At 47.2% G+C, this 26,327-nt stretch overlaps 1 protein-coding gene and 1 long non-coding RNA gene across 4 annotated transcripts in view; one reads left to right on the forward strand and one right to left on the reverse strand.

Moving 5' to 3' along the window:
- The window catches only part of LOC143764704 (uncharacterized), a 124,906-nt gene that overhangs the window by 36,298 nt on the left and 62,281 nt on the right, over positions 1-26,327 (reverse strand). For 2 of the 3 annotated variants that reach the window (XM_077250558.1, XM_077250557.1), the window contains exon 1: positions 23,908-23,945. The exons of the other annotated variant lie outside the window; for it this stretch is intronic. In XM_077250558.1, coding sequence (XP_077106673.1) covers positions 23,908-23,934 — 27 coding nt within the window. In that variant the 5' untranslated portion in view covers positions 23,935-23,945. Of the gene's footprint in view, positions 1-23,907; positions 23,946-26,327 lie in introns of those variants that run through there. 3 annotated transcript variants of the gene reach the window in all.
- On the forward strand, positions 3,677-10,233 carry LOC143764705 (uncharacterized). The gene is made up of 2 exons (XR_013213255.1): positions 3,677-3,736; positions 9,014-10,233. It is a non-coding gene; the product is annotated as an uncharacterized LOC143764705 (long non-coding RNA).

The raw sequence follows: 26,327 nt of genomic DNA on the forward strand, positions 1-26,327 counted from the left end.
TAAGGGATTTACGTGAATAACTTCTGAAATACACATAGAGTTGATTTTTTTTTGGTAAATATTGTTCAGGACATTGAGCTGGTCATTTTAAATACTAGTGGTCAAGGGTACCTGTTTTCAAATTGAACTTACGTACGATTGAGTGCGTTTGTTTATTCGCGACATAAGGGATTTACGTGAATAACTTCTGAACTACACATAGAGTTGATATTTTTTTTGGTAAATATTGTTCAGGACATTGAGCTGGTCATTTTAAATACTAGTGGTCAAGGGTACCTGTTTTCAAATTGAACTTACGTACGATTGAGGGCGTTTGTTTATTCGCGACATAAGGGATTTACGTGAATAACTTCTGAAATACACATAGAGTTGATTTTTTTTTGGTAAATATTGTTCAGGACATTGAGCTGGTCATTTTAAATACTAGTGGTCAAGGGTACCTGTTTTCAAATTGAACTTACGTACGATTGAGTGCGTTTGTTTATTCGCGACATAAGGGATTTACGTGAATAACTTCTGAACTACACATAGAGTTGATATTTTTTTGGGGAAATATTGTTCAGGACATTGATATGTTCATTTTGAGTACTAGTGGTCAAGGGTACCTCTTTTCAAATTGAACTTACGTACGATTGAGTGCATTTGTTTATTCGCGACATAAGCGATTTACGTGAATAACTTCTGAACTACACATAGAGTTGATATTTTTTTGGTAAATATTGTTCAGGACATTGAGCTGGTCATTTTGAGTGCTAGTAGTCCAGGGTACCTCTTTTCAAATTGAACTTATGTACGATTGAGTGCGTTTGTTTATTCGCGACATAAGCGATTTACGTGAATAACTTCTAAACTACACATAGAGTTGATATTTTTGGGGGCAAATATTATTCAGGACATTGAGCTGGTCATTTTGAGTGCTAGTAGTCCAGGGTCCCTGTTTTCAAATTGAACTTACGTACGATTGAGTGCGTTTGTTTATTCGCGACATAAGCGATTTACGTGAATAACTTCTGAACTACACATAGAGTTGATATTTTTGGGGGCAAATATTGTTCAGGACATTGAGCTGGTCATTTTGAGTGCTAGTAGTCCAGGGTACCTATTTTCAAATTGAACTTACGTACGATTGAGTGCGTTTGTTTATTCGCGACATAAGCGATTTACGTGAATAACTTCTGAACTACACATAGAGTTGATATTTTTTTGGGTAAATATTGTTCAGGACATTGATATGTTCATTTTGAGTGCTAGTGGTCCAGGGTACCTCTTTTCAAATTGAACTTATGTACGATTGAGTGCGTTTGTTTATTCGCGACATAAGCGATTTACGTGAATAACTTCTGAACTACACATAGAGTTGATTTTTTTTTTGGTAAATATTGTTCAGGACATTGAGCTGGTCATTTTGAGTGCTAGTAGTCCAGGATACCTCTTTTGAAATTGAACTTACGTACGATTGCGTGCGTTTGTTTATTCGCGACATAAGCGATTTACGTGAATAACTTCTGAACTACACATAGAGTTGACATTTTTTTTGGTAAATATTGTTCAGGGTATTGAGCTGGTCATTTTGAGTGCTAGTGGTCCAGGGTACCTCTTTTCAAATTGAACTTACGTACGATTGAGTGCGTTTGTTTATTCGCGACATAAGCGATTTACGTGAATAACTTCTGAACTACACATAGAGTTGACATTTTTTTTGGTAAATATTGTTCAGGACATTGAGCTGGTCATTTTGAGTGCTAGTAGTCCAGGGTACCTCTTTTGAAATTGAACTTACGTACGATTGAGTGCGTTTGTTTATTCGCGACATAAGCGATTTACGTGAATAACTTCTGAACTACACATAGAGTTGACATTTTTTTTGGTAAATATTGTTCAGGACATTGAGCTGGTCATTTTGAGTGATAGTGGTCCAGGGTACCTCTTTTCAAATTGAACTTACGTACGATTGAGTGCGTTTGTTTATTCGCGACATAAGCGATTTACGTGAATAACTTCTGAACTACACATAGAGTTGATATTTTTGGGGGTAAATATTGTTCAGGACATTGAGCTGGTCATTTTGAGTGCTAGTAGTCCAAGGTACCTCTTTTCAAATTGAACTTACGCACGATTGAGTGCGTTTGTTTATTCGCGACATAAGCGATTTACGTGAATAACTTCTGAACTACACATAGAGTTGACTTTTTTTTGGTAAATATTGTTCAGGACATTGAGCTGGTCATTTTGAGTGATAGTGGTCCAGGGTACCTCTTTTCAAATTGAACTTACGTACGATTGAGTGCGTTTGTTTATTCGCGACATAAGCGATTTACGTGAATAACTTCTGAACTACACATAGAGTTGATTTTTTTTTTGGGAAATATTGTTCAGGACATTGATATGTTCATTTTGAGTACTAGTGGTCAAGGGTACCTCTTTTCAAATTGAACTTACGTACTATTGAGTGCATTTGTTTATTCGCGACATAAGCGATTTACGTGAATAACTTCTGAACTACACATAGAGTTGATATTTTTTTTGGTAAATATTGTTCAGGACATTGAGCTGGTCATTTTGAGTGCTAGTAGTCCAGGGTACCTGTTTTCAAATTGTACTTACGTACGATTGAGTGCGTTTGTTTATTCGCGACATAAGCGATTTACGTGAATAACTTCTGAACTACACATAGAGTTGATATTTTTGGGGGCAAATATTGTTCAGGACATTGAGCTGGTCATTTTGAGTGCTAGTAGTCCAGGGTACCTATTTTCAAATTGAACTTACGTACGATTGAGTGCGTTTGTTTATTCGCGACATAAGCGATTTACGTGAATAACTTCTGAACTACACATAGAGTTGATATTTTTTTGGGTAAATATTGTTCAGGACATTGATATGTTCATTTTGAGTGCTAGTGGTCCAGGGTACCTCTTTTCAAATTGAACTTACGTACGATTGAGTGCGTTTGTTTATTCGCGACATTAGCGATTTACGTGAATAACTTCTGAACTACACATAGAGTTGACATTTTTTTTGGTAAATATTGTTCAGGACATTGAGCTGGTCATTTTGAGTGATAGTGGTCCAGGGTACCTCTTTTCAAATTGAACTTACGTACGATTGAGTGCGTTTGTTTATTCGCGACATAAGCGATTTACGTGAATAACTTCTGAACTACACATAGAGTTGATATTTTTGGGGGTAAATATTGTTCAGGACATTGAGCTGGTCATTTTGAGTGCTAGTAGTCCAAGGTACCTCTTTTCAAATTGAACTTACGTACGATTGAGTGCGTTTGTTTATTCGCGACATAAGCGATTTACGTGAATAACTTCTGAACTACACATAGAGTTGATATTTTTTGGGGTAAATATTGTTCAGGACATTGAGCTGGTCATTTTGAGTGCTAGTGGTCAAGGGTACCTCTTTTCAAATTGAACTTATGTACGATTGAGTGCGTTTAATTATGTGCGACATAAGCGATTTATGTGAATAACCCAGGACCACAAGTAGTCAAAATAAACATCTCAAAGTCCTGATCAAAATTTTACCCAAACAATATCCACTCTATGTATAATTCACCATGCATGGAAAATCGAATGGTAAATGCTAGAGTGTATGGTAGATGCTAGAGTGTATGGGCTCCTTCCAGGTGTGACGTCATTTCCGGGGGCGTGTCCTATCGGGAGGGGGCGTGTTCTCCAAGGCGGCAATTAGGAAAGCAGCATGACAGCTTGTGGACGCCATGGAGGTCAGTGGTTTCAGGGTGAAAAATGCTACTTGCCGATCGCTATTCGCTATTGGGGGGAGGCCCTGTGGTGGTCGACCTACTTGTCTGTGTGGGGAGTGACCCGTGGTGGGATTTTGGGGGGTGTTGCTGGCTATTGTGGGGGACCCCTGTGGTGTGGTTTTGGGGGGCTCCGCTGCTGCTGGCTATTGTGGGGGTTCCGCTGCTGCTGGCTATTGTGGGGGACCGCTGTGGTAGGATTTTGGGGGGCTCCGCTGCTGCTGGCTATTGTGGGGGATCCCTGCGGTGGGATTTTGGGGGCTCTGCTGCTGCTGGCTATTGTGGGGGATCCCTGCGGTGGGATTTTGGGGGGCTCTGCTGCTGCTGGCTATTGTGGGGGATCCCTGCGGTGGGATTTTGGGGGGCTCTGCTGCTGCTGGCTATTGTGGGGGATCCCTGCAGTAGGATTTTGGGGGGCTCTGCTGCTGCTGGCTATTGTGGGGGATCCCTGCGGTGGGATTTTGGGGGGCTCCGCTGCTGCTGGCTATTGTGGGGGACCCCTGTGGTGGGATTTTGGGGGGCTCTGCTGCTGCTGGCTATTGTGGGGGACCCCTGTGGTGGGATTTTGGGGGGCTCTGCTGCTGGCTATTGTGGGGGATCCCTGCGGTGGGATTTTGGTGGGCTCCGCTGCTGCTGGCTATTGTGGGGGACCGCTGCGGTGTGGTTTTGGGGGGCTCCGCTGCTGCTGGCTATTGTGGGGGACCCCTGTGGTGGGATTTTGGTGGGCTCCGCTGCTGCTGGCTATTGTGGGGGACCCCTGCGGTGGGATTTTGGTGGGCTCTGCTGCTGCTGGCTATTGTGGGGGACCGCTGCGGTGTGGTTTTTGGGGGCTCCGCTGCTGCTGGCTATTGTGGGGGGACCCCTGTGGTGGGGTTTTGGTGGGCTCCGCTGCTGCTGGCTATTGTGGGGGACCCCTGTGGTGGGATTTTGGTGGGCTCCGCTGCTGCTGGCTATTGTGAGGGATCCCTGCTGTGGGATTTTGGGGGGCTCCGCTGCTGCTGGCTATTGTGGGGGACCCCTGCGGTGGCATTTTGGGGGCTCCGCTGCTGCTGGCTATTGTGGGGGACCGCTGCGGTGTGGTTTTGGGGGGCTCCGCTGCTGCTGGCTATTGTGGGGGACCGCTGCGGTGTGGTTATGGGGGGCTCCGCTGCTGCTGGCTATTGTGGGGGACCGCTGCGGTGTGGTTTTGGGGGGCTCCGCTGCTGCTGGCTATTGTGGGGGACCGCTGCAGTTTTGGTGGGCTCCGCTGATGCTGGCTATTGTGGGGGACCCCTGTGGTGGGATTTTGGTGGGCTCCGCTGCTGCTGGCTATTGTGGGGGACCCCTGCGGTGGGATTTTGGTGGGCTCTGCTGCTGTTGGCTATTGTGGGGCACTGCTGCGGTGTGGTTTTGGGGGGCTCCGCTGCTGCTGGCTATTGTGGGGGGACCCCTGTGGTGGGGTTTTGGTGGGCTCCGCTGCTGCTGGCTATTGTGGGGGATCCCTGCTGTGGGATTTTGGGGGGCTCTGCTGCTGCTGGCTATTGTGGGGGACCCCTGCGGTGGCATTTTGGGGGGCTCCGCTGCTGCTGGCTATTGTGGGGGACCGCTGCGGTGTGGTTTTGGGGGGCTCCGCTGCTGCTGGCTATTGTGGGGGACCGCTGCGGTGTGGTTTTGGGGGGCTCCGCTGCTGCTGGCTATTGTGGGGGACCGCTGCGGTGTGGTTTTGGGGGGCTCCGCTGCTGCTGGCTATTGTGGGGGACCGCTGCGGTTTTGGTGGGCTCCGCTGCTGGCTATTGTGGGGGACCCCTGTGGTGTGGTTTTGGTGGGCTCCGCTGCTGCTGGCTATTGTGGGGACCCCTGTGGTGGGGTTTTGGTGGGCTCCGCTGCTGCTGGCTATTGTGGGGGACCCCTGTGGTGGGATTTTGGTGGGCTCCGCTGCTGCTGGCTATTGTGGGGGACCCCTGCGGTGGGATTTGGGGGGGCTCCGCTACTGCTGGCTATTGTGGGGGACTGCTGCTGTGTGGTTTTGGGGGGCTCCGCTGCTGCTGGCTATTGTGGGGGACCGCTGCAGTTTTGGTGGGCTCCGCTGATGCTGGCTATTGTGGGGGACCCCTGTGGTGGGATTTTGGTGGGCTCCGCTGCTGCTGGCTATTGTGGGGGACCCCTGCGGTGGGATTTTGGTGGGCTCTGCTGCTGCTGGCTATTGTGGGGGACCGCTGCGGTGTGGTTTTGGGGGGCTCCGCTGCTGCTGGCTATTGTGGGGGGACCCCTGTGGTGGCGTTTTGGTGGGCTCCGCTGCTGCTGGCTATTGTGGGGGACCCCTGCGGTGGGATTTTGGTGGGCTCCGCTGCTGCTGGCTATTGTGGGGGACCGCTGCGGTGTGGTTTTGGGGGCTCCGCTGCTGCTGGCTATTGTGGGGGACCGCTGCGGTTTTGGTGGGCTCCGCTGCTGGCTATTGTGGGGGACCCCTGTGGTGTGGTTTTGGTGGGCTCCGCTGCTGCTGGCTATTGTGGGGACCCCTGTGGTGGGGTTTTGGTGGGCTCCGCTGCTGCTGGCTATTGTGGGGGACCCCTGTGGTGGGATTTTGGTGGGCTTCGCTGCTGCTGGCTATTGTGGGGGACCCCTGCGGTGGGATTTTGGGGGGCTCCACTGCTGCTGGCTATTGTGGGGGACCGCTGCTGTGTGGTTTTGGGGGGCTCCGCTGCTGCTGGCTATTGTGGGGGACCGCTGCAGTTTTGGTGGGCTCCGCTGATGCTGGCTATTGTGGGGGACCCCTGTGGTGGGATTTTGGTGGGCTCCGCTGCTGCTGGCTATTGTGGGGGACCCCTGCGGTGGGATTTTGGTGGGCTCCGCTGCTGCTGGCTATTGTGGGGGACCCCTGCGGTGGGATTTTGGTGGGCTCCGCTGCTGCTGGCTATTGTGGGGGACCCCTGTGGTGTGGTTTTGGGGGGTTCCGCTGCTGGCTATTGTGGGGGACCCCTGTGGTGTGGTTTTGGTGGGCTCCGCTGCTGCTGGCTATTGTGGGGGACCCCTGTGGTGGGCTTTTGGGGGGACCTGCTGCTGCTTGCTATTGTGGGATTTTGTGGGGGGGGACTGCTGCTGGCTGTTGTGGTGGACTTCTGTGGTAGGCAACCTGCTTTTGTGAGGGGGGCTGCAGGCTATTGGGGGACCCCTGACCTGCTTGTGGGGGGGGGGCGACCTGCTGCATGCAATTGGGGGCGACCCATTTTAGTGGGGGGGTGACCTGCTTGTGGGGAGGGGACCTGCTGCTGGCAATTGGGGGGACCCCTGTGGTGGGATTTAGGGGTGACCTGCTTATGGGGAGACTTGTTTGGGGTGGGAGACCTGCTGCTGGCTATTGGGGTGACCCCTGTGGTGTGATTTGGGGGTGACCTGCATGCGGGGGACCCCTTTTAGTGAGGGTGACCTGCTTATGGTTGGGTTTGGGGAGGCGACCTGCTTGTTGCGGGACCCCTTTTAGTGGGGGCGACCTGCTTGTGGAGGGGTGACCTGCTGATGGCTATTGATGGGCCCCTGTGGTGGGGTTTGGGGGTGACCTGCTGGCTATTGTTGGGGACCCCTGTGGTGGGGTTTGGAGGTGACGTGCTGCTTACGGGGTGGACCCCTTTTAGTGGGGGCGACCTGCTGCTGGCTATTGGGGAGACCCTGGTGATGGGGTATGAGGGCGACATGCCTGTGGTCGGGTTTTGGGAGGGCGTGACCTGCTGTCTATTGGGGGGGACCCTTGTGGTGGATGTGGGGGGAGACCTGCTGCAAGCTATTGGGGGACCCCTGTGGTGGGATGCGGGGGTGACCTGCTTGTGGTGGGATGTGGGGAGGCGACCTGCATGTGAGGGGTGACCTGCTGCAGGCTATTTGGGGGACCCCTGTGGTGAGATTTGAGGGCGACCTGCTTGTTGTTGAATGTGGGGAGGCGACCTGCTTGTTGTTGAATGTGGGGAGGCGACCTGCTTGTCGTTGAATGTGGGGAGGCGACCTGCTTGTCGTTGAATGTGGGGAGGCGACCTGCTTGTCGTTGAATGTGGGGAGGCGACCTGCTTGTCGTTGAATGTGGGGAGGCGACCTGCTTGTCGTTGAATGTGGGGAGGCGACCTGCTTGTCGTTGAATGTGGGGAGGCGACCTGCTTGTCGTTGAATGTGGGGAGGCGACCTGCTTGTCGTTGAATGTGGGGAGGCGACCTGCTTGTCGTTGAATGTGGGGAGGCGACCTGCTTGTCGTTGAATGTGGGGAGGCGACCTGCTTGTCGTTGAATGTGGGGAGGCGACCTGCTTGTCGTTGAATGTGGGGAGGCGACCTGCTTGTCGTGGAATGTGGGGAGGCGACCTGCTGCTGGCTATTGGGGGGATCCCGTGGTGGGATTTGGGGATGACCTGCTGCTTACAGATGGAACCCTTTTATTGGGGGGTGACCTGCTGCTTACTGGGGGATCCCTTTTATTGGGGGCAACCTGCTTATGGGTTGGGTTTGGGGGGGGGGGCTGAAGAGGGTTTAAGCTGGGTGGGGGATGGACATCGAAGGGGGTGTGTGCTGGGTGGGGGGGTCCACGTCCGATGGGTGTTGGATGTCCGATGGGGGTTTGTGGGGGTTGGACATCCGAAGGGGGTGTGTGCTGGGTGGGGGGGTCCACGTCCGATGGGGGTTTGTGCTCGGGAGGGGGGGTCCACGTGTGATGGGGGTTTGTGCGGGGTGGGGGGTCTGCATCTGGGGGTTTGCTGGGTGGGGGGTTCCGCGTCCGGTGGGGGTTGGACGTCCGATGGGGGTTTGTGGGGGTTGGACGTCCGATGAGAGTTTAAGCTGGGGTGGCGTTCGATTGGAGGGGGTGTCTGATGGGATTTATGGTTGGGGCAGGGGGCGCCATATTTGGATTTACGCTTGAGGGGAGGGAATGTCTGGTGGGCTTTGGATTTATCCTGTGGGGTCCGCTGGTTAATGTGAGGTGGATGTTCCTGACTGGGGGAGCGAGGTTATGCTGTGTGGCCATCTGGTTGATGTGGGGGGGGGGGGGCTAATGCTTCATTGGGGTACACAAAAAAAATATGCGTGTATGCTGCTTATGCTATGCAAAAAAAAAGGTATTTCCCTGTAGAGTAGGCCACACCACCAACTGGCACGAAGCTAATCCTTTTTAGCTTAATTGTCAGTAGGAGGCAGACATGGGTCTGGACCACCCAGCTCAGTTCTGACTTAGGTTTTGGGGGGTTTTTTTTATTAACGATTTTCCTTTTTCTTTTTTTTTTCAGATACGGCTTTTGAGGGCGACAGTGGAATTGTCACTCTAATCTCCCACCTAGAATTGTCACTACCATATCATCTGTGGTCTACGAGGCAAGGCCCTAACGCATCAAGAGTGTTTGTGGTTCCCCAGAGGACGGTCCATGCCACGAATCCCCCTACCCTCTGGCCCCCCCAGAGCCAGATAGAGTAGGGAGGGAAGACTAATCCATTATGTGCCAGCCGCCGAAAGGTCTGCGTCCAGGTTATTCCATGCCCATCTTCATCATCGGTCTGTGAAGAATGATGTGTGACCTTCAGGACAGGTATATCCTACCAGGCAGTGAGGGGGCTACTTTAAAAAAAAAAAAAAAAAAATGGAAAGGACAGGACAAGTATGTCCTAGTTTGCCCCTGAGCAATATGGACATCTTCTGGGGAAACCTTCCTATTCATGCAGCCTCCATGTTTTCCAGAGGCTCCTGTGACCCTGCTCTTAAAATATCCAGGCTTCGGTCTAGGCCTTCTCTGGTGGCCGGTCCACACCGCCAGTGCCCTGAACAATCATGCACGCCAACTTTCTAGTGTGTCCTACTCTGCACCTATCAGTTTAAGAGTACTTCGCTTCTGCAACAGAGGACTAAAGTCTGCCTCCCAAGACATCTGCTGTTCAATTTTGGTTGTTTTGGAAATGTTCTGTCCAAAAAACCGACGGGACAACTCTCCGACCCGCCAGGAAAAGATGAGACCTTCCTTTAGGCCAACCCCCTCCTGGCATCCATGAACCCACCAGCACTGGTCTGCTAGGCCTGGATCTAGCAGACTCTCTTCGACATGATGGGGCGTTCCCACCTTGGATGTTTCTCAGGGTCGGCTGCCGTGTCCTTCACAATTCAAGGCCGGTATTACGATCTCTGGTCTGGGACACCGAAACCTCAGACATCGGAGGCAGGCCTGGGGGGAACAGAGCCACATACCAAACCGACAGTCCAACCCGCATGCACCAACAGCATACTACAGTTTTACAATACTTTAGAAATGCATAAAATGAAACAAGCAAAGGCATAAAGTTATTCAATGCAAAAAAATGCAGTTTTATAAAATTGGAAATGTTTCTATATCTAATGGTAAAATGATATTTATCCAGTATTTCTATAAGTAAAAGTCTGAGATTTCTGTGGGAAATGGTCATTTGTTCCTCTTAAACCAGTTCTGAATGTAAATAAAACATTACTCTGATGAAGTCTCCACATTGTATTTTCGCCTTTCATTTCATGCGCAGGGCAGGACAAGCCCCTGATGTATCTGTGTAACACATGGTAGGTGCTATAATAACAGCCTTAGGCTGGTTTCACACCAGCGTTCGGCAGGGCTGCGGATGGCAGCCTTCTTCCTCCGTTAAGGCTACTTTCACACTAACGTCGCTTGCTGTACGTCTCAATGCGTCATTTTGGAGAAAAAACGCATCCTGCAAAGTTGCCTGCATGATGCGTTTTTTCTCCATAGACTTTCATTAGCAACACATTGGGACGGATTGCCACACGTCGCATCCATCATGCGACAGATGCGTTGTGTTTTGGCGGACCGTCGGCACAAAAAAAGTTCCATGTAACTTTTTTGTGCGTCGATTCCGCCATTTTCGACCGCGCATGCGTGGCCGAAACTCCGCCCCCTCCTCCCCGGAACTCACAATAGGCCCCGGATGCGTTGTAAAACTGCCTCCGCTGCCCACGTTGTTCTACATAAAACACACTGTCCGTCGGGCCGACGGTTTGCGACTGCCCGTACCGACTGACTAGTGTGAAAGTAGCCTTAGCCCTGCTCACTGCCACAACTCTTCATTCAGTTCCACCTACGTCTGCATGCGTCCTGCATACCCTGTCTTTAATATTGGGTACGCAGGCCAAGCGGATGCCTCCACATGCGTTGTTTCAACGCTGCGCCGACTGCAATAAAATGCAACATGTTGCGTTCGATGCAGTTCAGCGCATCTTCAAAATGAGGCATGCCTGTGTACCCAATGTTAGATAGGGGACGCATGCAGACTTAGGCGGAGCTGAAGGAAGAGGCGCAGCAGTGGGCGGGGCTTAATGGAGGAAGAAGGCTGCCGAACGCTGGTGTGAAACCTGCCTGAGACAGGTAAGCCACTTTTGAAACAGTGTTCACATGTACAAGCTCTTAGCCCCTTTGTGGCGTGGCCAATTTTTTAAAATCTGACCAGTGTCACTTTATATAGTAATAACTCTGGAATGCTTCAACATCCCATTGATTTTGAGATTAATTTTTTTTTTCGTGTTATATTAGGCTTTATGATAATGGTAAACTTGAGTTGATATGTTTTGATTTATTTTGTAAAAAATCTGAAATTTTACAAATTTTAAAAAATATAAATTTTTAATGATTTTCCCTTTAAGGCCGGAGTCACACTAGAGAGGAATACGGACGAGTGCTATGCGAGAAAAAAATCGCATAGCACTCGAACCAATGTTAATCTCCCATCACTTTTTTTTTCACGGCCGTATATGTGCGAGTGAAATTGCAGTATGCTGTGATTTGCACCGTATATCAGCCGAGACTCGCCAATGAAAGTCTATTTGTGCAAGAAAAACTCACACCACACGGGCCTTCAGTGTGACTTGCGAGAAATACGCAACGGTGTCCTTTGAAAGGCCGACAATTCAGGTGCAGTGTACAGTAAAATCACACTGACAGGTTACAATAGAATAGACATATACACACAGTATAGGTGTATATAAAATCTAAAGAGATACACTACAGACCAAAAGTTTGGACACACCTCATTTAAAGATTTTTCTGTATTTCATGACTGAAAATTGTATATTCACACTGAAGGCATCAAAACTATGAATTAACACATGTGGAATTATATACTTAATTTCAGTTTCACACTTTTTTGTTATGTCTTATATTCTAGGTTCTTCAAAGTAGCCACCTTTTTCTTTGATGACTGCTTTGCACACTCTTGGCATTCTCTTTATGAGCTGCAAGAGGTAGTCACTTGGAATGATTTTCACTTCACAGGTGTGCCCTGTCAGGTTTAATAAGTGGGATTTCTTGCCTTATAAATGGGTTTGGGACCATCAGTTGTGTTGTGCAGAAGTCTGGTGGATACACAGCTGATAGTCCTACTGAATAGACTGTTAGCTGCTTTTTTCCTGCCATAATACAAATTCTAAGTAAAGAAAAACGAGTGGCCATCATTACTTTAAGAAATGAAGATCAGTCAGTCCGAAAAATTGGGAAAACTGAAAGTGTCCCCAAGTGCAGTGGCAAAAACCACCAAGCGCTACTAAGAAACTGGCTCACATGAGGACCGCCCCAGGAAAGGAATACCAAGAGTCACCTCTGCTTCTGAGGATAAGTTTATCCGAGTCACCAGCCTCAGAAATCGCAGGTTAACAGCAGCTCAGATTAGAGACCAGGTCAATGCCACACAGAGTTCTAGCAGCAGACACATCTCTACAACAACTGTTAGGGCTTGTTTCCATTTGCGAGAAACACATCCGTATCTCGCATGTGGAAACCAAGCTGTGGTTCCGGCACTTTGGAGCAAAGCGTGCAGCTCCATGTGTTCCTATGCGGCTGCATGCTCCGCTCTGGAGTGCCGGTGCTACAGCTTGGTTTCCACATGCGAGATACGGACGTGTTTCTCGCAAATGGAAACAAGCCCTTAAGAGGAGACTTTGTGCAGCAGGCCTTCATGGTAAAATAGCTGCTAGGAAACCACTGCTAAGGACAGGCAACAAGCAGAAGAGACTTGTTTGGGCTAAATAACGCAAGGAATGGACATTAGACCAGTGGAAACCTGTGCTTTGGTCAGATGAGTCCGAATTTTAGATCTTTGGTTCCAACCACCGTGTCTTTGTACACAGAAAAGGTGAACGGATGGACTCTAAATGCCTGGTTTCCACCGTGAAGCATGGAGGAGGAGGTGTGATGGTGTGGGGGGCTTTGCTGGTGACACTGTTGGGGATTTATTCAAAATTGAAGGCATACTGAACCAGCATGGCTACCACAGCATCTTGCAGCGACATGCTATACCATCCGGTTTGCTTTTAGTTGGACCATCATTTATTTTTCAACAGGACAATGACCCCAAACACACCTCCAGGCTGTGTAAGGGCTATTTGACCAAGAAGGAGAGTGATGGGGTGCTACGCCAGATGACCTGGCCACCACAGTCACCAGACCTGAACCCAATCGAGATGGTTTGGGGTGAGCTGGACCACAGAGTGAAGGCAAAAGGGCCAACAAGTGCTAAGCATCTCTGGGAACTCCTTCAAGATTGTTGGAAGACCATTCCCAGTGACTACCTCTTGAAGCTCATCAAGAGACTGCCAAGAGTGTGCAAAGCAGTCATCAAAGCAAAAGGTGGCTACTTTGAAAAACCTAGAATATAAGACATTTTCAGTTGCCTTACACTTTTATTAAGTATATAATTCCACATAGTTTTGATGCCTTCAGTGTGAATGTACAGTTTTCATAGTCATGAAAATACAGAAAAATCTTTAAATGAGGTGTGTCTAAACATTTGGTCTATACTGTCTGTGTGTGTGTATGTATGTATGTGTGTGTGTGTATATGTATATGTGTATATATATAATATATCACACGGACAGCGGAATAGCTGATAGTTAATTTGTCGGCTTCTGTTAAATCATTGCAGAGGCTAACAGGATAGGAGACATGGTTTACATACATTAAACCATTGCAGAACAGTTAGACTTATATAGGTCAGTGACTAATACGGTTAGTAGTGTGTGTGTGTGTGTGTGTGTGTGTGTAAAATTTGGGGCCTGTATGTATTTAATAATGTTTTCACTGAAAAAACTGGCGTGGGCTCCCGCACAATTTTCTGTGCCACAGAGGGAAAGCCAGTGACTGAGGACAGATATTATAGCCTAGAGAGGGACCATGGTTATTGCCACCCCAGAAAAGGTGCATCTGTAAGATGCGCCAATTCTGGCACTCAGCCTCTGTCTTCTCACTGCCCTGTAGCGGTGGCATATGGGGTAATAAGGGGTTAATTTCACCTTTGTATTGTAAGGTGACATTAGGCCAGCTTAGTAATGGAGAGATGTCTGATAGATGCCTCTCCATTACTAACCTGTGGGCTTGATGTTACTTGACAATAAAAAGGTGACATCAACCGCACAATTATGAACCCCTCTGCTACAGGGCAAGTGGGAAGAGCGAGGCTAAGTGCCAGAATTGGCACATCTATAAGATGCGCCATTTCTGCGACGGCTGAGAGCTGATGGTTTTTAGCCTGTGGGGCTGCCAATATCCATGGCCTCTTCACAGGCTATAAATATCAGCCTACAGCTGTCTGCCTAGCATTTGCTGGTTGGATTTTATGTCAATATTTTGTGTCCCCCTGTAAAATAGCCAGTAAAGGCTAAGCAAACAGCTGTGAGCTGATATTAATAGCCTGGGAACCTTTATGGTTATTGGCTCCTTTCCAGAATAGTAACATCAGCTGTCAGCTTTCCCACTGCTGGTTATGAAAATTATGCGGGAGCCCATGCAGGCTTTATTTTTTGAAAAATAAACATTTTGCATTTCACGCAGGTTTCTTAGTTGTTTTTTTTACAGCATATGTAGGTTAATTATGTTAATGCTCCTACATGGGTGTGTGTGTGTCTTTAGTTAATATTAATGAGGGTATCTCGTGAAGAGTTTGAATAAGGAAATGCATCAAATTCCTTTATTTATTTTTATTTTTTTTAACCCCTTAACGACCTTTGACGCATACGCTGCGTCATGAAAGTCGGTGCCAAAGCGACCTATGACGCAGCGTATGCGTCATGGAATGATCGCGTCCCTGCAGATCGGGTGAAAGGGTTAACTCCGATTTTACCCGATCTGCAGAGACAGGGGGAGTGGTGCTTCAGCCCAGGGGGGGTGGCTTCACCCCCCCGTGGCTACGATCGCTCTGATTGGCTGTTGAAAGTGAAACTGCCAATCAGAGCGATTTGTAATATTTCACCTAAAAAACTGGTGAAATATTACAATCCAGCCATGGCCGATGCTGCAATATCATCGGCCATGGCTGGAAATACTAAAGTGACCCCCCCCACACCCACCGATCGCCCCCCCAGTCCTCCGTTATGGGGTCCGGTCCCCTCCGTCCGCCTGCCGGCTCCCCCGTCCTCCTGTCCGCTCCCTCCTTGCTCAGATCCCCCCCCCTGCGCTCCGATCACCCCCCCTGTGCTCCGATCCACCCCCCCACCACCCCTTCATACTTACCGATCCTCCCGGTGTCCGGCCGTCTCCTCGCTGGGCGCCGCCATCTTGGAAAATGGCGGGCGCATGCTCAGTGCGCCCGCCGAATCTGCCAGTCGGCAGATTCCTTACAAGTACATTTTGATCGCTGTGGTAGGTTCTATCACAGCGATCAAAATAAAAAAAATAATAAATAACCCCCCCCCTTTATCACCCCCATAGGGACAATAATAAAATAAAGAAATTTTTTTTTTTTTTTTTCCACTAGGGTTAGGGTTAGAACTAGGGTTAGAACTAGGGGTAGGGTTAGGGGTAGGGTTAGGGTTACGGGTAGGGTTATGGCATGTGCACACAGAGCGGATCGGCCGCGCATCCGCAGCGGATCGGCCGCGGATCCGCAGCGGATCGGCCGCGGATCCGCAGCGGATCGGCAGCGGATCCGCAGCGGATCGGCCGCGGATCCGCAGCGGATCGGATCCGCAGCGGATCGGCAGCGGATCGGCAGCGGATTGGCCGCGGATCCGCAGCGGATCGGTAGCGGATTGGCCGCGGATCCGCAGCGGATTGGCCGCGGATCCGCAGCGGATTGGCCGCTGCGAATTCGAAGCAGTTTTCCATCAGGTTTACAGTACCATGTACACCTAAGGAAAACCAAATCCGCTGTGCCCATGGTGCGGAAAATTCCGTGCAGAAACGCTGCGTTGTATTTTCCGCAGCATGTCAATTCTTTGTGCGGATTCCGCAGCGTTTTACACCTGTTCCTCAATAGGAATCCGCAGGTGAAATCCGCACAAAAAAACACTGGAAATCTACTGTAAATCCGCAGGTAAAACGCAGTGCCTTTTACCTGCAGATTTTTCAAAAATCGTGCGGAAAAATCTCACACGAATCCGCAACGTGGGCACATAGCCTTAGGGTTAGGGTTGGAATTAGAGTTAGGGTTGGAATTAGGGCTAGGGTTTGAAATAGGGTTAAGATTAGGCTTGTGGTTAGGGTTACGGATAGGGTTAGGGGTGTGTTGGGGTTACAGTTGTGGTTAGGGTTGGGATTAGGGTTACGGTTGGGATTAGGGTTAGGATTAGGGTTGGAATTAGGGTTACGGGTGTGTTGCGGTTAGGGTTGTGGTTAGGGGTGTGTTGGGGGTTATGGCTACAGTTGGGATTAGGATTAGGGGTGTGTTGGGGTTAGTGTTGAAGTTAGAATTGAGGGGTTTCCACTGTTTAGGCACATCAGGGGTCTCCAAACGCAACATGGCGCCACCATTGATTCCAGCCAATCTTGCGTTCAAAAAGTCAAATGGTGCTCCCGCCCTTCCAAGCCCCGACGTGCGCCCAAACAGTGGTTTACCCCCACATTTGGGGTACCAGCGTACTCAGGACAAACTGGGCAACAACTGTTGGGGTCCAATTTCTCCTGTTACCCTTGCAAAAATAAAAAATTACTTGCTAAAACATAATTTTTGAGGAAAGAACAATTATTTTTTATTTTCACGGCTCTGCGTTATAAACGTCTGTGAAGCACTTGGGGGTTGAAAGTGCTCACCACACATCTAGATAAGTTCCTTCGGGGGTCTAGTTTCCAAAATGGGGTCACTTGTGGGGTGTTTCTACTGTTTAGGCACATCAGGGGCTCTGCAAATGCAATGTGACGCCCGCAGACCATTCCATCAAAGTCTGCATTTCAAATGTCACTACTTCCCTTCCGAGCCCTGACGTGCGCCCAAACAGTGGTTTACCCCCACATATGGGGTATCAGCGTACTCAACAAACTGGGCAACAAATATTGGGGTCCAAATTCTCCTGTTACCCTTGTGAAAATAAAAAATTGCTTGCTAAAACATCTTTTTTGAGGAAAGAAAAATGATTTTTTATTTTCACGGCTCTGCGTTGTAAACTTCTGTGAAGCACTTGGGGGTTGAACGTGCTCACCACACATCTAGATAAGTTCCTTGGGGGGTCTAGTTTCCAAAATGGGGTCACTTGTGGGGGGTTTCTACTGTTTAGGCACATCAGGGGCTCTGCAAATGCAATGTGACGCCCGCAGACCATTCCATCAAAGTCTGCATTTCAAATGTCACTACTTCCCTTCCGAGCCCTGACGTGCGCCCAAACAGTGGTTTACCCCCACATATGGGGTATCAGCGTACTCACAACAAACTGGGCAACAAATATTGGGGTCCAAATTCTCCTGTTACCCTTGTGAAAATAAAAATTTGCTTGCTAAAACATCTTTTTTGAGGAAAGAAAAATGATTTTTTATTTTCACGGCTCTGCGTTGTAAACTTCTGTGAAGCACTTGGGGGTTGAACGTGCTCACCACACATCTAGATAAGTTCCTTGGGGGGTCTAGTTTCCAAAATGGGGTCACTTGTGGGGGGTTTCTACTGTTTAGGCATATCAGGGGCTCTGCAAACGTAACATGATGCCCGCAGACCATTCCATCAAAGTCTGCATTCCAAAACGTCACTACTTCCCTTCCGAGCCCCGCCATGTGCCCAAACAGTGGTTTACCCCCACATATGGGGTATCAGCGTACTCAGGAGAAACTGGACAACAACTTTTGGGGTCCAATTTCTCCTGTTACTCTTGCAAAAATAAAAAATTCTGGGCTAAAAAAATATTTTTGAGGAAAGGAAACATTTATTATTTTCACGGCTCTGCGTTATAAACTTCTGTGAAGCACTTGGGGGTTCAAAGTGCTCACCACACATCTAGATAAGTTCCCTTGGGGGTCTAGTTTCCAAAATGGAGTCACTTGTGGGGAGTTCCTACTGTTTAGGCACATCAGGGGCTCTGCAAACGCAACCTAATGCCCGCAGAGCATTCCATCAAAGTCTGCATTTCAAAACGTCACTACTTCCCTTCCGAACCCCGACGTGTGCCAAAACAGTGGTTTACCCCCACATATGGGGTATCAGCGTACTCAGGAGAAACTGGACAACAACTTTTGGGGTCCAATTTCTCCTGTTACTCTTGCAAAAATAAAAAAATTCTGGGCTAAAAAAATATTTTTGAGGAAAGGAAACACATTTTTTATTTTCACGGCTCTGCGTTATAAACTTCTGTGAAGCACTTGGGGGTTCAAAGTGCTCACCACACATCTAGATTAGTTCCTTGGGAGGTCTAGTTTCCAAAATGGGGTCACTTGTGCGGGAGCTCCAATGTTTAGGCACACAGGGGCTCTCCAAACGCGACATGGTGTCCGCTAATGATTGGAGCTAATTTTCCATTCAAAAAGCCAAATGGCGTGCCTTCCCTTCCGAGCCCTGCCGTGCGCCCAAACAGTGGTTTACCCCCACATATGGGGTATCATCGTACTCAGGACAAACTGGACAACAACATTTGGGATCCAATTTCTCCTATTACCCTTGGGAAAATAAAAAATTCTGGGCTAAAAATCATTTTGAGGAAAGAAAAATTATTTTTTTATTTCCACGGCTCTGCGTTATAAACTTCTGTGAAGCACCTGGGGGTTATAAGTGCTCACTTTGCATCTAGATAAGTTCCTTGGGGGGTCTAGTTTCCAAAATGGGGTCACTTGTAGGGGAGCTCCAATGTTTAGGCACACAGGGGCTCTCCAAACGCGACATGGTGTCCGCTAACGATTGGAGCTAATTTTCCATTCAAAAAGTCAAATGGCACGCCTCCCCTTCCGAGCCTTGCCGTGCACCCAAACAGTGGTTTACCCCCACATATGAGGTATCGGCATACTCAGGAGAAATTGCCCAACAAATTTTAGGATCCATTTTATCCTGTTGCCCATGTGAAAATGAAAGAATTGAGGCTAAAAGAAATTTTGTGTGAAAAAAAAGTACTTTTTCATTTTTGCGGATCAATTTGTGAAGCACCTGGGGGTTTAAAGTGCTCACTATGCCTCTAGATGAGTTCCTTGGGGGGTCTAGTTTCCAAAATGGGGTCACTTGTGGAGGAGCTCCAATGTTTAGGCACACAGGGGCTTTCCAAACGCGACATGGTGTCCGCTAACGATGGAGATAATTTTTCATTCAAAAAGTCAAATGGCGCTCCTTCCCTTCCGAGCCTTACCATGTGCCCAAACAGTGGTTTACCCCCACATGTGAGGTATTGGTGTACTCAGGAGAAATTGCCCAACAAAATTTAGGATCCATTTTATCCTGTTGCCCATGTGAAAATGAAAAAATTGAGGCTAAAATAATTTTTTTGTGAAAAAAAAGTACTTTTTCATTTTTACGGATCAATTTGTGAAGCACCTGGGGGTTTAAAGTGCTCACTATGCTTCTAGATAAGTTCCTTGGGGGGTCTAGTTTCCAAAATGGGGTCACTTGTGGGGGAGCTCCAATGTTTAGGCACACGGGGGCTCTCCAAACGTGACATGGTGTCCGCTAAAGATTGGAGCCAATTTTTCATTCAAAAAGTCAAATGGCGCTCCTTCCCTTCCGAGCCCTGCCGTGCGCCCAAACAGTGGTTTACCCCCACATATGAGGTATCCGCGTACTCAGGACAAATTGGACAACAACGTCCGTGGTCCAGTTTCTCCTTTTACTGCTGGGAAAATAAAAAAATTGTTGCTAAAAGATCATTTTTGTGACTAAAAAGTTAAATGTTCATTTTTTACTTCCATGTTGCTTCTGCTGCTGTGAAACACCTGAAGGGTTAATAAACTTCTTGAATGTGGTTTTGAGCACCTTGAGGGGTGCAGTTTTTAGAATGGTGTCACTTTTGGGTATTTTCAGCCATATAGAACCCTCAAAATGACTTCAAATGTGAGGTGGTCCCTAAAAAAAATGGTTTTGTAAATTTTGTTGTAAAAATGAGAAATCACTGGTCAAATTTTAACCCTTATAACTTCCTAGCAAAAAAAAAAATTGTTTCCAAAATTGTGCTGATGTAAAGTAGACATGTGGGAAACGTTATTTATTAACTATTTTGTGTCACATAACTCTCTGGTTTAACAGAATAAAAATTCAAAATGTGAAAATTGCGAAATTTTCAAATTTTTTGCCAAATTTCCATTTTTTTTCACAAATAAACTCAGAAATTATCGACCTAAATTTACCACTAACATGAAGCCCAATATGTCACGAAAAAACAATCTCAGAATCGCTAGGATCCGTTGAAGCGTTCCGCAGTTATTACCTCATAAAGGGACACTGGTCAGAATTGCAAAAAACGGCAAGGTCATTAAGGCCAAAATAGGCTGGGTCATGAAGGGGTTAATATATCTTTATTTAGCGCTCACGATTTACAGAAACGCATCAAATCCGCATAAAAAAGTACAGAATTTCCACTGCGTTTTCTGCTAAGAGACGCACTAACCATGCAGACATTTTCCTCAAGCAAATCTGCAACGTGCGCACATAGCCTTAACCATTATGCGTCCATATTCATTAATGAGCAGAACCACGTGACCGCTGAACACAGGAAGAGCTGCCCGGAGACCATCGGACATGCAGGGACCGTGCCAGGAGCAGGTGAGTATGTGACAGCCGCCGCTTCCCCGCCGACAATGACTCGAGAATAAGCCGAGAGGGTCTCTTTCTGCCCCAAAAAATTTCGGCTTATACGTGAGTATATACGGTACAGCATTCTAGAAGGGTGTGTATAAGGGCATATAGGTGCTGGTGGTACTATATATGGGGAAAACCTGGTGACAGGTTCCCTTTAAGAAACCTATGGAACTAGGTTAAAATTAGCATTTTTTGGGATGGTGAAAAACTTGTAATTTAAATATTGATGGTGGCTGAACTGCAGGTGGTCTGTGTCGCTTCATAAGTTTAAGGCCGGGGTCACACTAGCGTAGAATACGGATGAGCGCTATGTGAGAAAGCATCGCATGGCACTCGGACCAGTGTTAATCTATGGGGCAGATCACATCTGTGATTATTTTTACATGCCAAATCAGCATACGAGAACAATCGCAGCATATATACCTGACAGGGGCCCATACAGTCTATATCTACAATATATACCTGACAGGGGCCCATACATTCTGATATCATCACTAATATATACCTGACAGGGGCCCATACATTCTGATACCATCACTAATATATACCTGACAGCGGCCCATACATTCTGATACCATCACTAATATATACCTGACAGGGGCCCACACATTCTGATACCATCACTAATATATACCTGACAGGGGCCCATACATTCTGATACCATCACTAATATATACCTGACAGCGGCCCATACATTCTGATATCATCACTAATATATACCTGACAGGAGCCCACACATTCTGATATCATCAGTAATATATACCTGACAGGAGCCCATACATTCTGATATTATCACTAATATACACCTGACAGGAGCCCACACATTCTGATACCGTCAATGATATATATACCTGATAGGAGCCCATACATTCTGATATCATCGCTTATATATACCTGACAGGAGCCCGTACAGTCTACAGTATATCTACAGTAATATATACCTGACAGGAGCCCGTACAGTCTATATCTACAATAATATATACCTGACAGGAGCCCGTACACTCTAGCATCTTCAGTAATGAGCCGGCTAGAGTGTATGGGCTGCAGTCAGGCACCTGGAAGGAGCCCATACACTCTAGCATCTTCAGTAGTGAGCCGGCTAGAGTGTATGGACTGCAGTCAGGGAACCAGGAAGGAGCCCATACAGTCTATATCTACAATAATATATACCTGACAGGAGCCCGTACAGTCTGTATCTACAATAATATATACCTGACAGGAGCCTGTACAGTCTGTATCTACAATAATATATACCTGACAGGAGCCCATACATTCTATATATACAATAATATATACCTGACAGGAGTAGGTACAGTCTATATCTACAATAATATATATCTGACAGGAGCCTGTACAGTCTGTATCTACAATAATACATACCTGACAGGAGCCCGTACAGTCTGTATCTACAATAATATATACCTGACAGGAGCCCGTACAGTCTATATCTACAATAATATATACCTGACAGGAGCCCGTACAGTCTGTATCTACAATAATATATACCTGACAGGAGCCCGTACAGTCTATATCTACAATAATATATACCTGACAGGAGCCCGTACAGTCTATATCTACAATAATATATACCTGACAGGAGCCCGTCCAGTCTATATCTACAATAATATATACCTGACAGGAGCCCGTACAGTCTGTATCTACAATAATATATACCTGACAGGAGCCCGTACAGTCTATATCTACAATAATATATACCTGACAGGAGCCCGTACAGTCTGTATCTACAATAATATATACCTGACAGGAGCCCGTACAGTCTATATCTACAATAATATATACCTGACAGGAGCCCGTCCAGTCTATATCTACAATAATATATACCTGACAGGAGCCCGTCCAGTCTATATCTACAATAATATATACCTGACAGGAGCCCGTCCAGTCTATATCTACAATAATATATACCTGACAGGAGCCCGTCCAGTCTATATCTACAATAATATATACCTGACAGGAGCCCGTCCAGTCTATATCTACAATAATATATACCTGACAGGAGCCCGTCCAGTCTATATCTACAATAATATATACCTGACAGGAGCCCGTACAGTCTATATCTACAATAATATATGCCTGAAAGGAGTCTGTACAGTCTATATCTACAATAATATATACCTGACAGGAGCCCGTCCAGTCTATATCTACAATAATATATACCTGACAGGAGCCCGTCCAGTCTATATCTACAATAATATATACCTGACAGGAGCCTGTACAGTCTGTATCTACAATAATATATACCTGACAGGAGCCCGTCCAGTCTATATCTACAATAATATATACCTGACAGGAGTCTGTACAGTCTGTATCTACAATAATATATACCTGACAGGAGCCCGTACAGTCTATATCTACAATAATATATACCTGACAGGAGTCCGTACAGTCTATATCTACAATAATATATACCTGACAGGAGCCCGTCCAGTCTATATCTACAATAATATATACCTGACAGGAGTCCGTACAGTCTATATCTACAATAATATATACCTGACAGGAGCCCGTACAGTCTATATCTACAATAATATATACCTGACAGGAGCCCGTCCAGTCTATATCTACAATAATATATACCTGACAGGAGCCCGTCCAGTCTATATCTACAATAATATATACCTGACAGGAGTCCGTACAGTCTATATCTACAATAATATATGCCTGAAAGGAGTCTGTACAGTCTATATCTACAATAATATATACCTGACAGGAGCCCGTACACTCTAGCATCTTCAGTAATGAGCCGGCTAGAGTGTATGGGCTGCAGTCAGGCACCTGGAAGGAGCCCATACACTCTAGGCTCAACCAAAATCGAATAGCTAACTAATATCTAATATCTAACTGCAGACTAACTTGAATCCGGTGTATAAGGGACATATACCAGTGTGTGTATATAGATAGACTAGCTATTGAAACCGTTCTACGCCTGGGTGGCGAGAATTTATATTGGTATATGGTCTCCATCCTGATATGTACTGCTTCCATCCTGCGCCCCCATCCTGTCATGTGCTGCTGATGTAAGAAGTGAAATCTGGCATTGTACTCTACCTATAGTCCTCTGCTGTATCTGTGCATCATGAATCATGGTATGTGTTAAAGGGGCCACTGAGACTCTTTCGTCCGAGGCTCATGAAAACCTGTAGCCGACCCCGACAGAATCTCAAGCACCTACCTCCACCTGCAGAGCTGCACACCACATATACGGCTGTTCTGTGCGCACAGGACCTGTGATGAGGTCACAGGAGGGAGGAGTCAGGGGTCACATGATCAGGGGCCTCAGTGTATGCAGGACTCTGCTGTGCTGGTTGTCATGGTGCTGGATGAGGGGAAGTTTATGTGTGGGGCCAGGAGGGGTTTACAGTCTGGATGTAGCAGAGCCGTGTGTGTACAATGTGTACGGAGCGGAGCCGCACATGTACGAGGTGTATGGAGTGAAGCTGTGTGTGTACGGAGCAGAGCAGTGGGTGTATGAGGCATATCATGTGGAGCCGTATGTGTACGATGCAGAGCCGTGCATATACGAGGTGTGTGGAGTGGAGTCTTGTCTAAGGGGTGTACCGAGCGGAGCCTTGTGTGTACAGAACTCTGTTATGTGCGGAGCCCTTTGTGCATGGACCCCAGTGTGTACGCTGTATACACCCGTATACCCCAGATTCAGTCACAGACCCCTCTGTGTACACTGTACACCCCCAGCTTCGGTCGCAGACCTCTCTGAGTACGCTGTAAACACAACTATACCCCCAGCATTAGGTGGCAGACCCTGTGTGTACGGACCCATCTGTGTGCGCTGTATACACCCGTATACCACCAGCTTTGGTCACAGACCGCGTGGCTCTATCACTGTAGAACTGACCCCGGACACACACGGTAAATCTGTGGTCGTCAGTCTCTCTTCTCTCGCACGTATGCTGATAACATAAGATGGAGTCAGACGAACCCTCCTACAAAACGTGAGAACAAAGTCATTACTACAGGACTGTATGAGAAAGGGATTTATTCTACCAGAAACGCTGGGGCCACAAAAGAGAGAATCCGGGCCCCGTGGCTGGATACTCCGGGCCCCCAGCGTGTTAGGACCAGACTGGGTCTTTGTCTCTGGAGCTTCTCTCCGCGGTATAATGAGACTCCGATCTTGCTCATATAAAGAGGGTTGGAGTAAAATAGAATCTGCCTGACTATGAGACCTTGTCTGATCTCTATGTCCTGTGTAAGAACTATGGAGATTGCGCTATTCTTCTGTAAAATGGGGCATGGTGCTGGGGCCTGAATATTTTTCTACAGGGGTATCTGGAGAGATAATCTCACCCTAGCATTCTGGATTGGGGGAAGAGAAAAGGAATTGGGGACACTGTACTGTAATTTCCCTTAATAAAGACTATAGTAAAAAATAACTGATTAATAAAAGTGTTTTGTTTTCCTCCATTTTGTCGGTAGGAAAGGTAAAGAGCCGAGGCTGAAGATGCTTTAGCTCCAGAAGAGGGAGGATTGGCAACTCCGAATGTCCTAGTCTATTTTGGGATTGGGAGTCAGGAAAAGGGGCAGAATGACATTTTGTTTTTGTGGGGGTGGAGCGCCCCGCCTGGGCCTAGGGTTTACTCAGTAACGGGTTTGGTGGTCATTAAAAGGGAAGTCATGGTGGCAGCGAACCAGTCCGTGGCCCTGGGCATCCAAATTAAAGGAAAGGTCTTTAAAGGGGTTATTAGAAATAAGAATGTTCGTGACCCCACCTGTGGTATTCGGTCAGGGGTGACCAACTCTGCTTAAAGGGGTCCTCTGGGGAGTGATGGTACTGCAGCAAGGATAGTATGGCTTCCCACAGGTGAACCTGGGTCCCCAGGGCTCCCGGTGTATTTGGCAAAGATCAGAGAAAATCACTGCACTCGTAAATTGAAAGTTGCTTGTTATATGTGTAAAGTTTATTCACAAATGAAAGTTCATGTTGAAGCGATAGGCAAAATAACGTTTCGGCCAACCCGTGGCCTTGTTCACAATATCACTGTGGTGGACAGAAAAAACAGCCAAAAAGACATAATCAGACAAATATAAATACACATATATACAATTGCCAGGGCCTATATACATTTCTATGAATACATGTCAAGAGAGGTAGCCAAGATGGGGCCTAGTACCAAAGTTCGACTGATAGAGAGGTGGGGGAGGTTTTTAGACCATAGGGACCTAGAAGGGAGAGACGGATTTAACAGAAGCAAAAAGTATGGCATCCAGACAGATAAAACCATTGAACATACCCTGAGAGCAAATTGGTCATATTAAAGGTAAATATGTTGTGTGGCTAGAAAAATTTGGTGAGTGACCCAGTTGGATACACCTGCAAAGAACAATACAGTGTAAAGTATGATAGAGACAGAGCTAATATATATAGGCGGTACAGCAGTAATGGAATAATATGTAGTGATACCGAGGGTAGCTACAATGAATATATATATTTTCTAGAGATGCTGGAGTATGGAGGCCAAAAGCTGCCTCTTGTATCTGATATTGTAATATATGATAGAGTCACAGGGTAAAGGGAACATAAGGTTTTATAGACATAGCGGGTAACTACAGCTATATAATATTTAGTGTAACCAC

This window comes from Ranitomeya variabilis, chromosome 4 (genome assembly GCF_051348905.1).
Source record: "Ranitomeya variabilis isolate aRanVar5 chromosome 4, aRanVar5.hap1, whole genome shotgun sequence".
In the NCBI taxonomy this organism is placed as follows: domain Eukaryota; kingdom Metazoa; phylum Chordata; class Amphibia; order Anura; family Dendrobatidae; genus Ranitomeya; species Ranitomeya variabilis.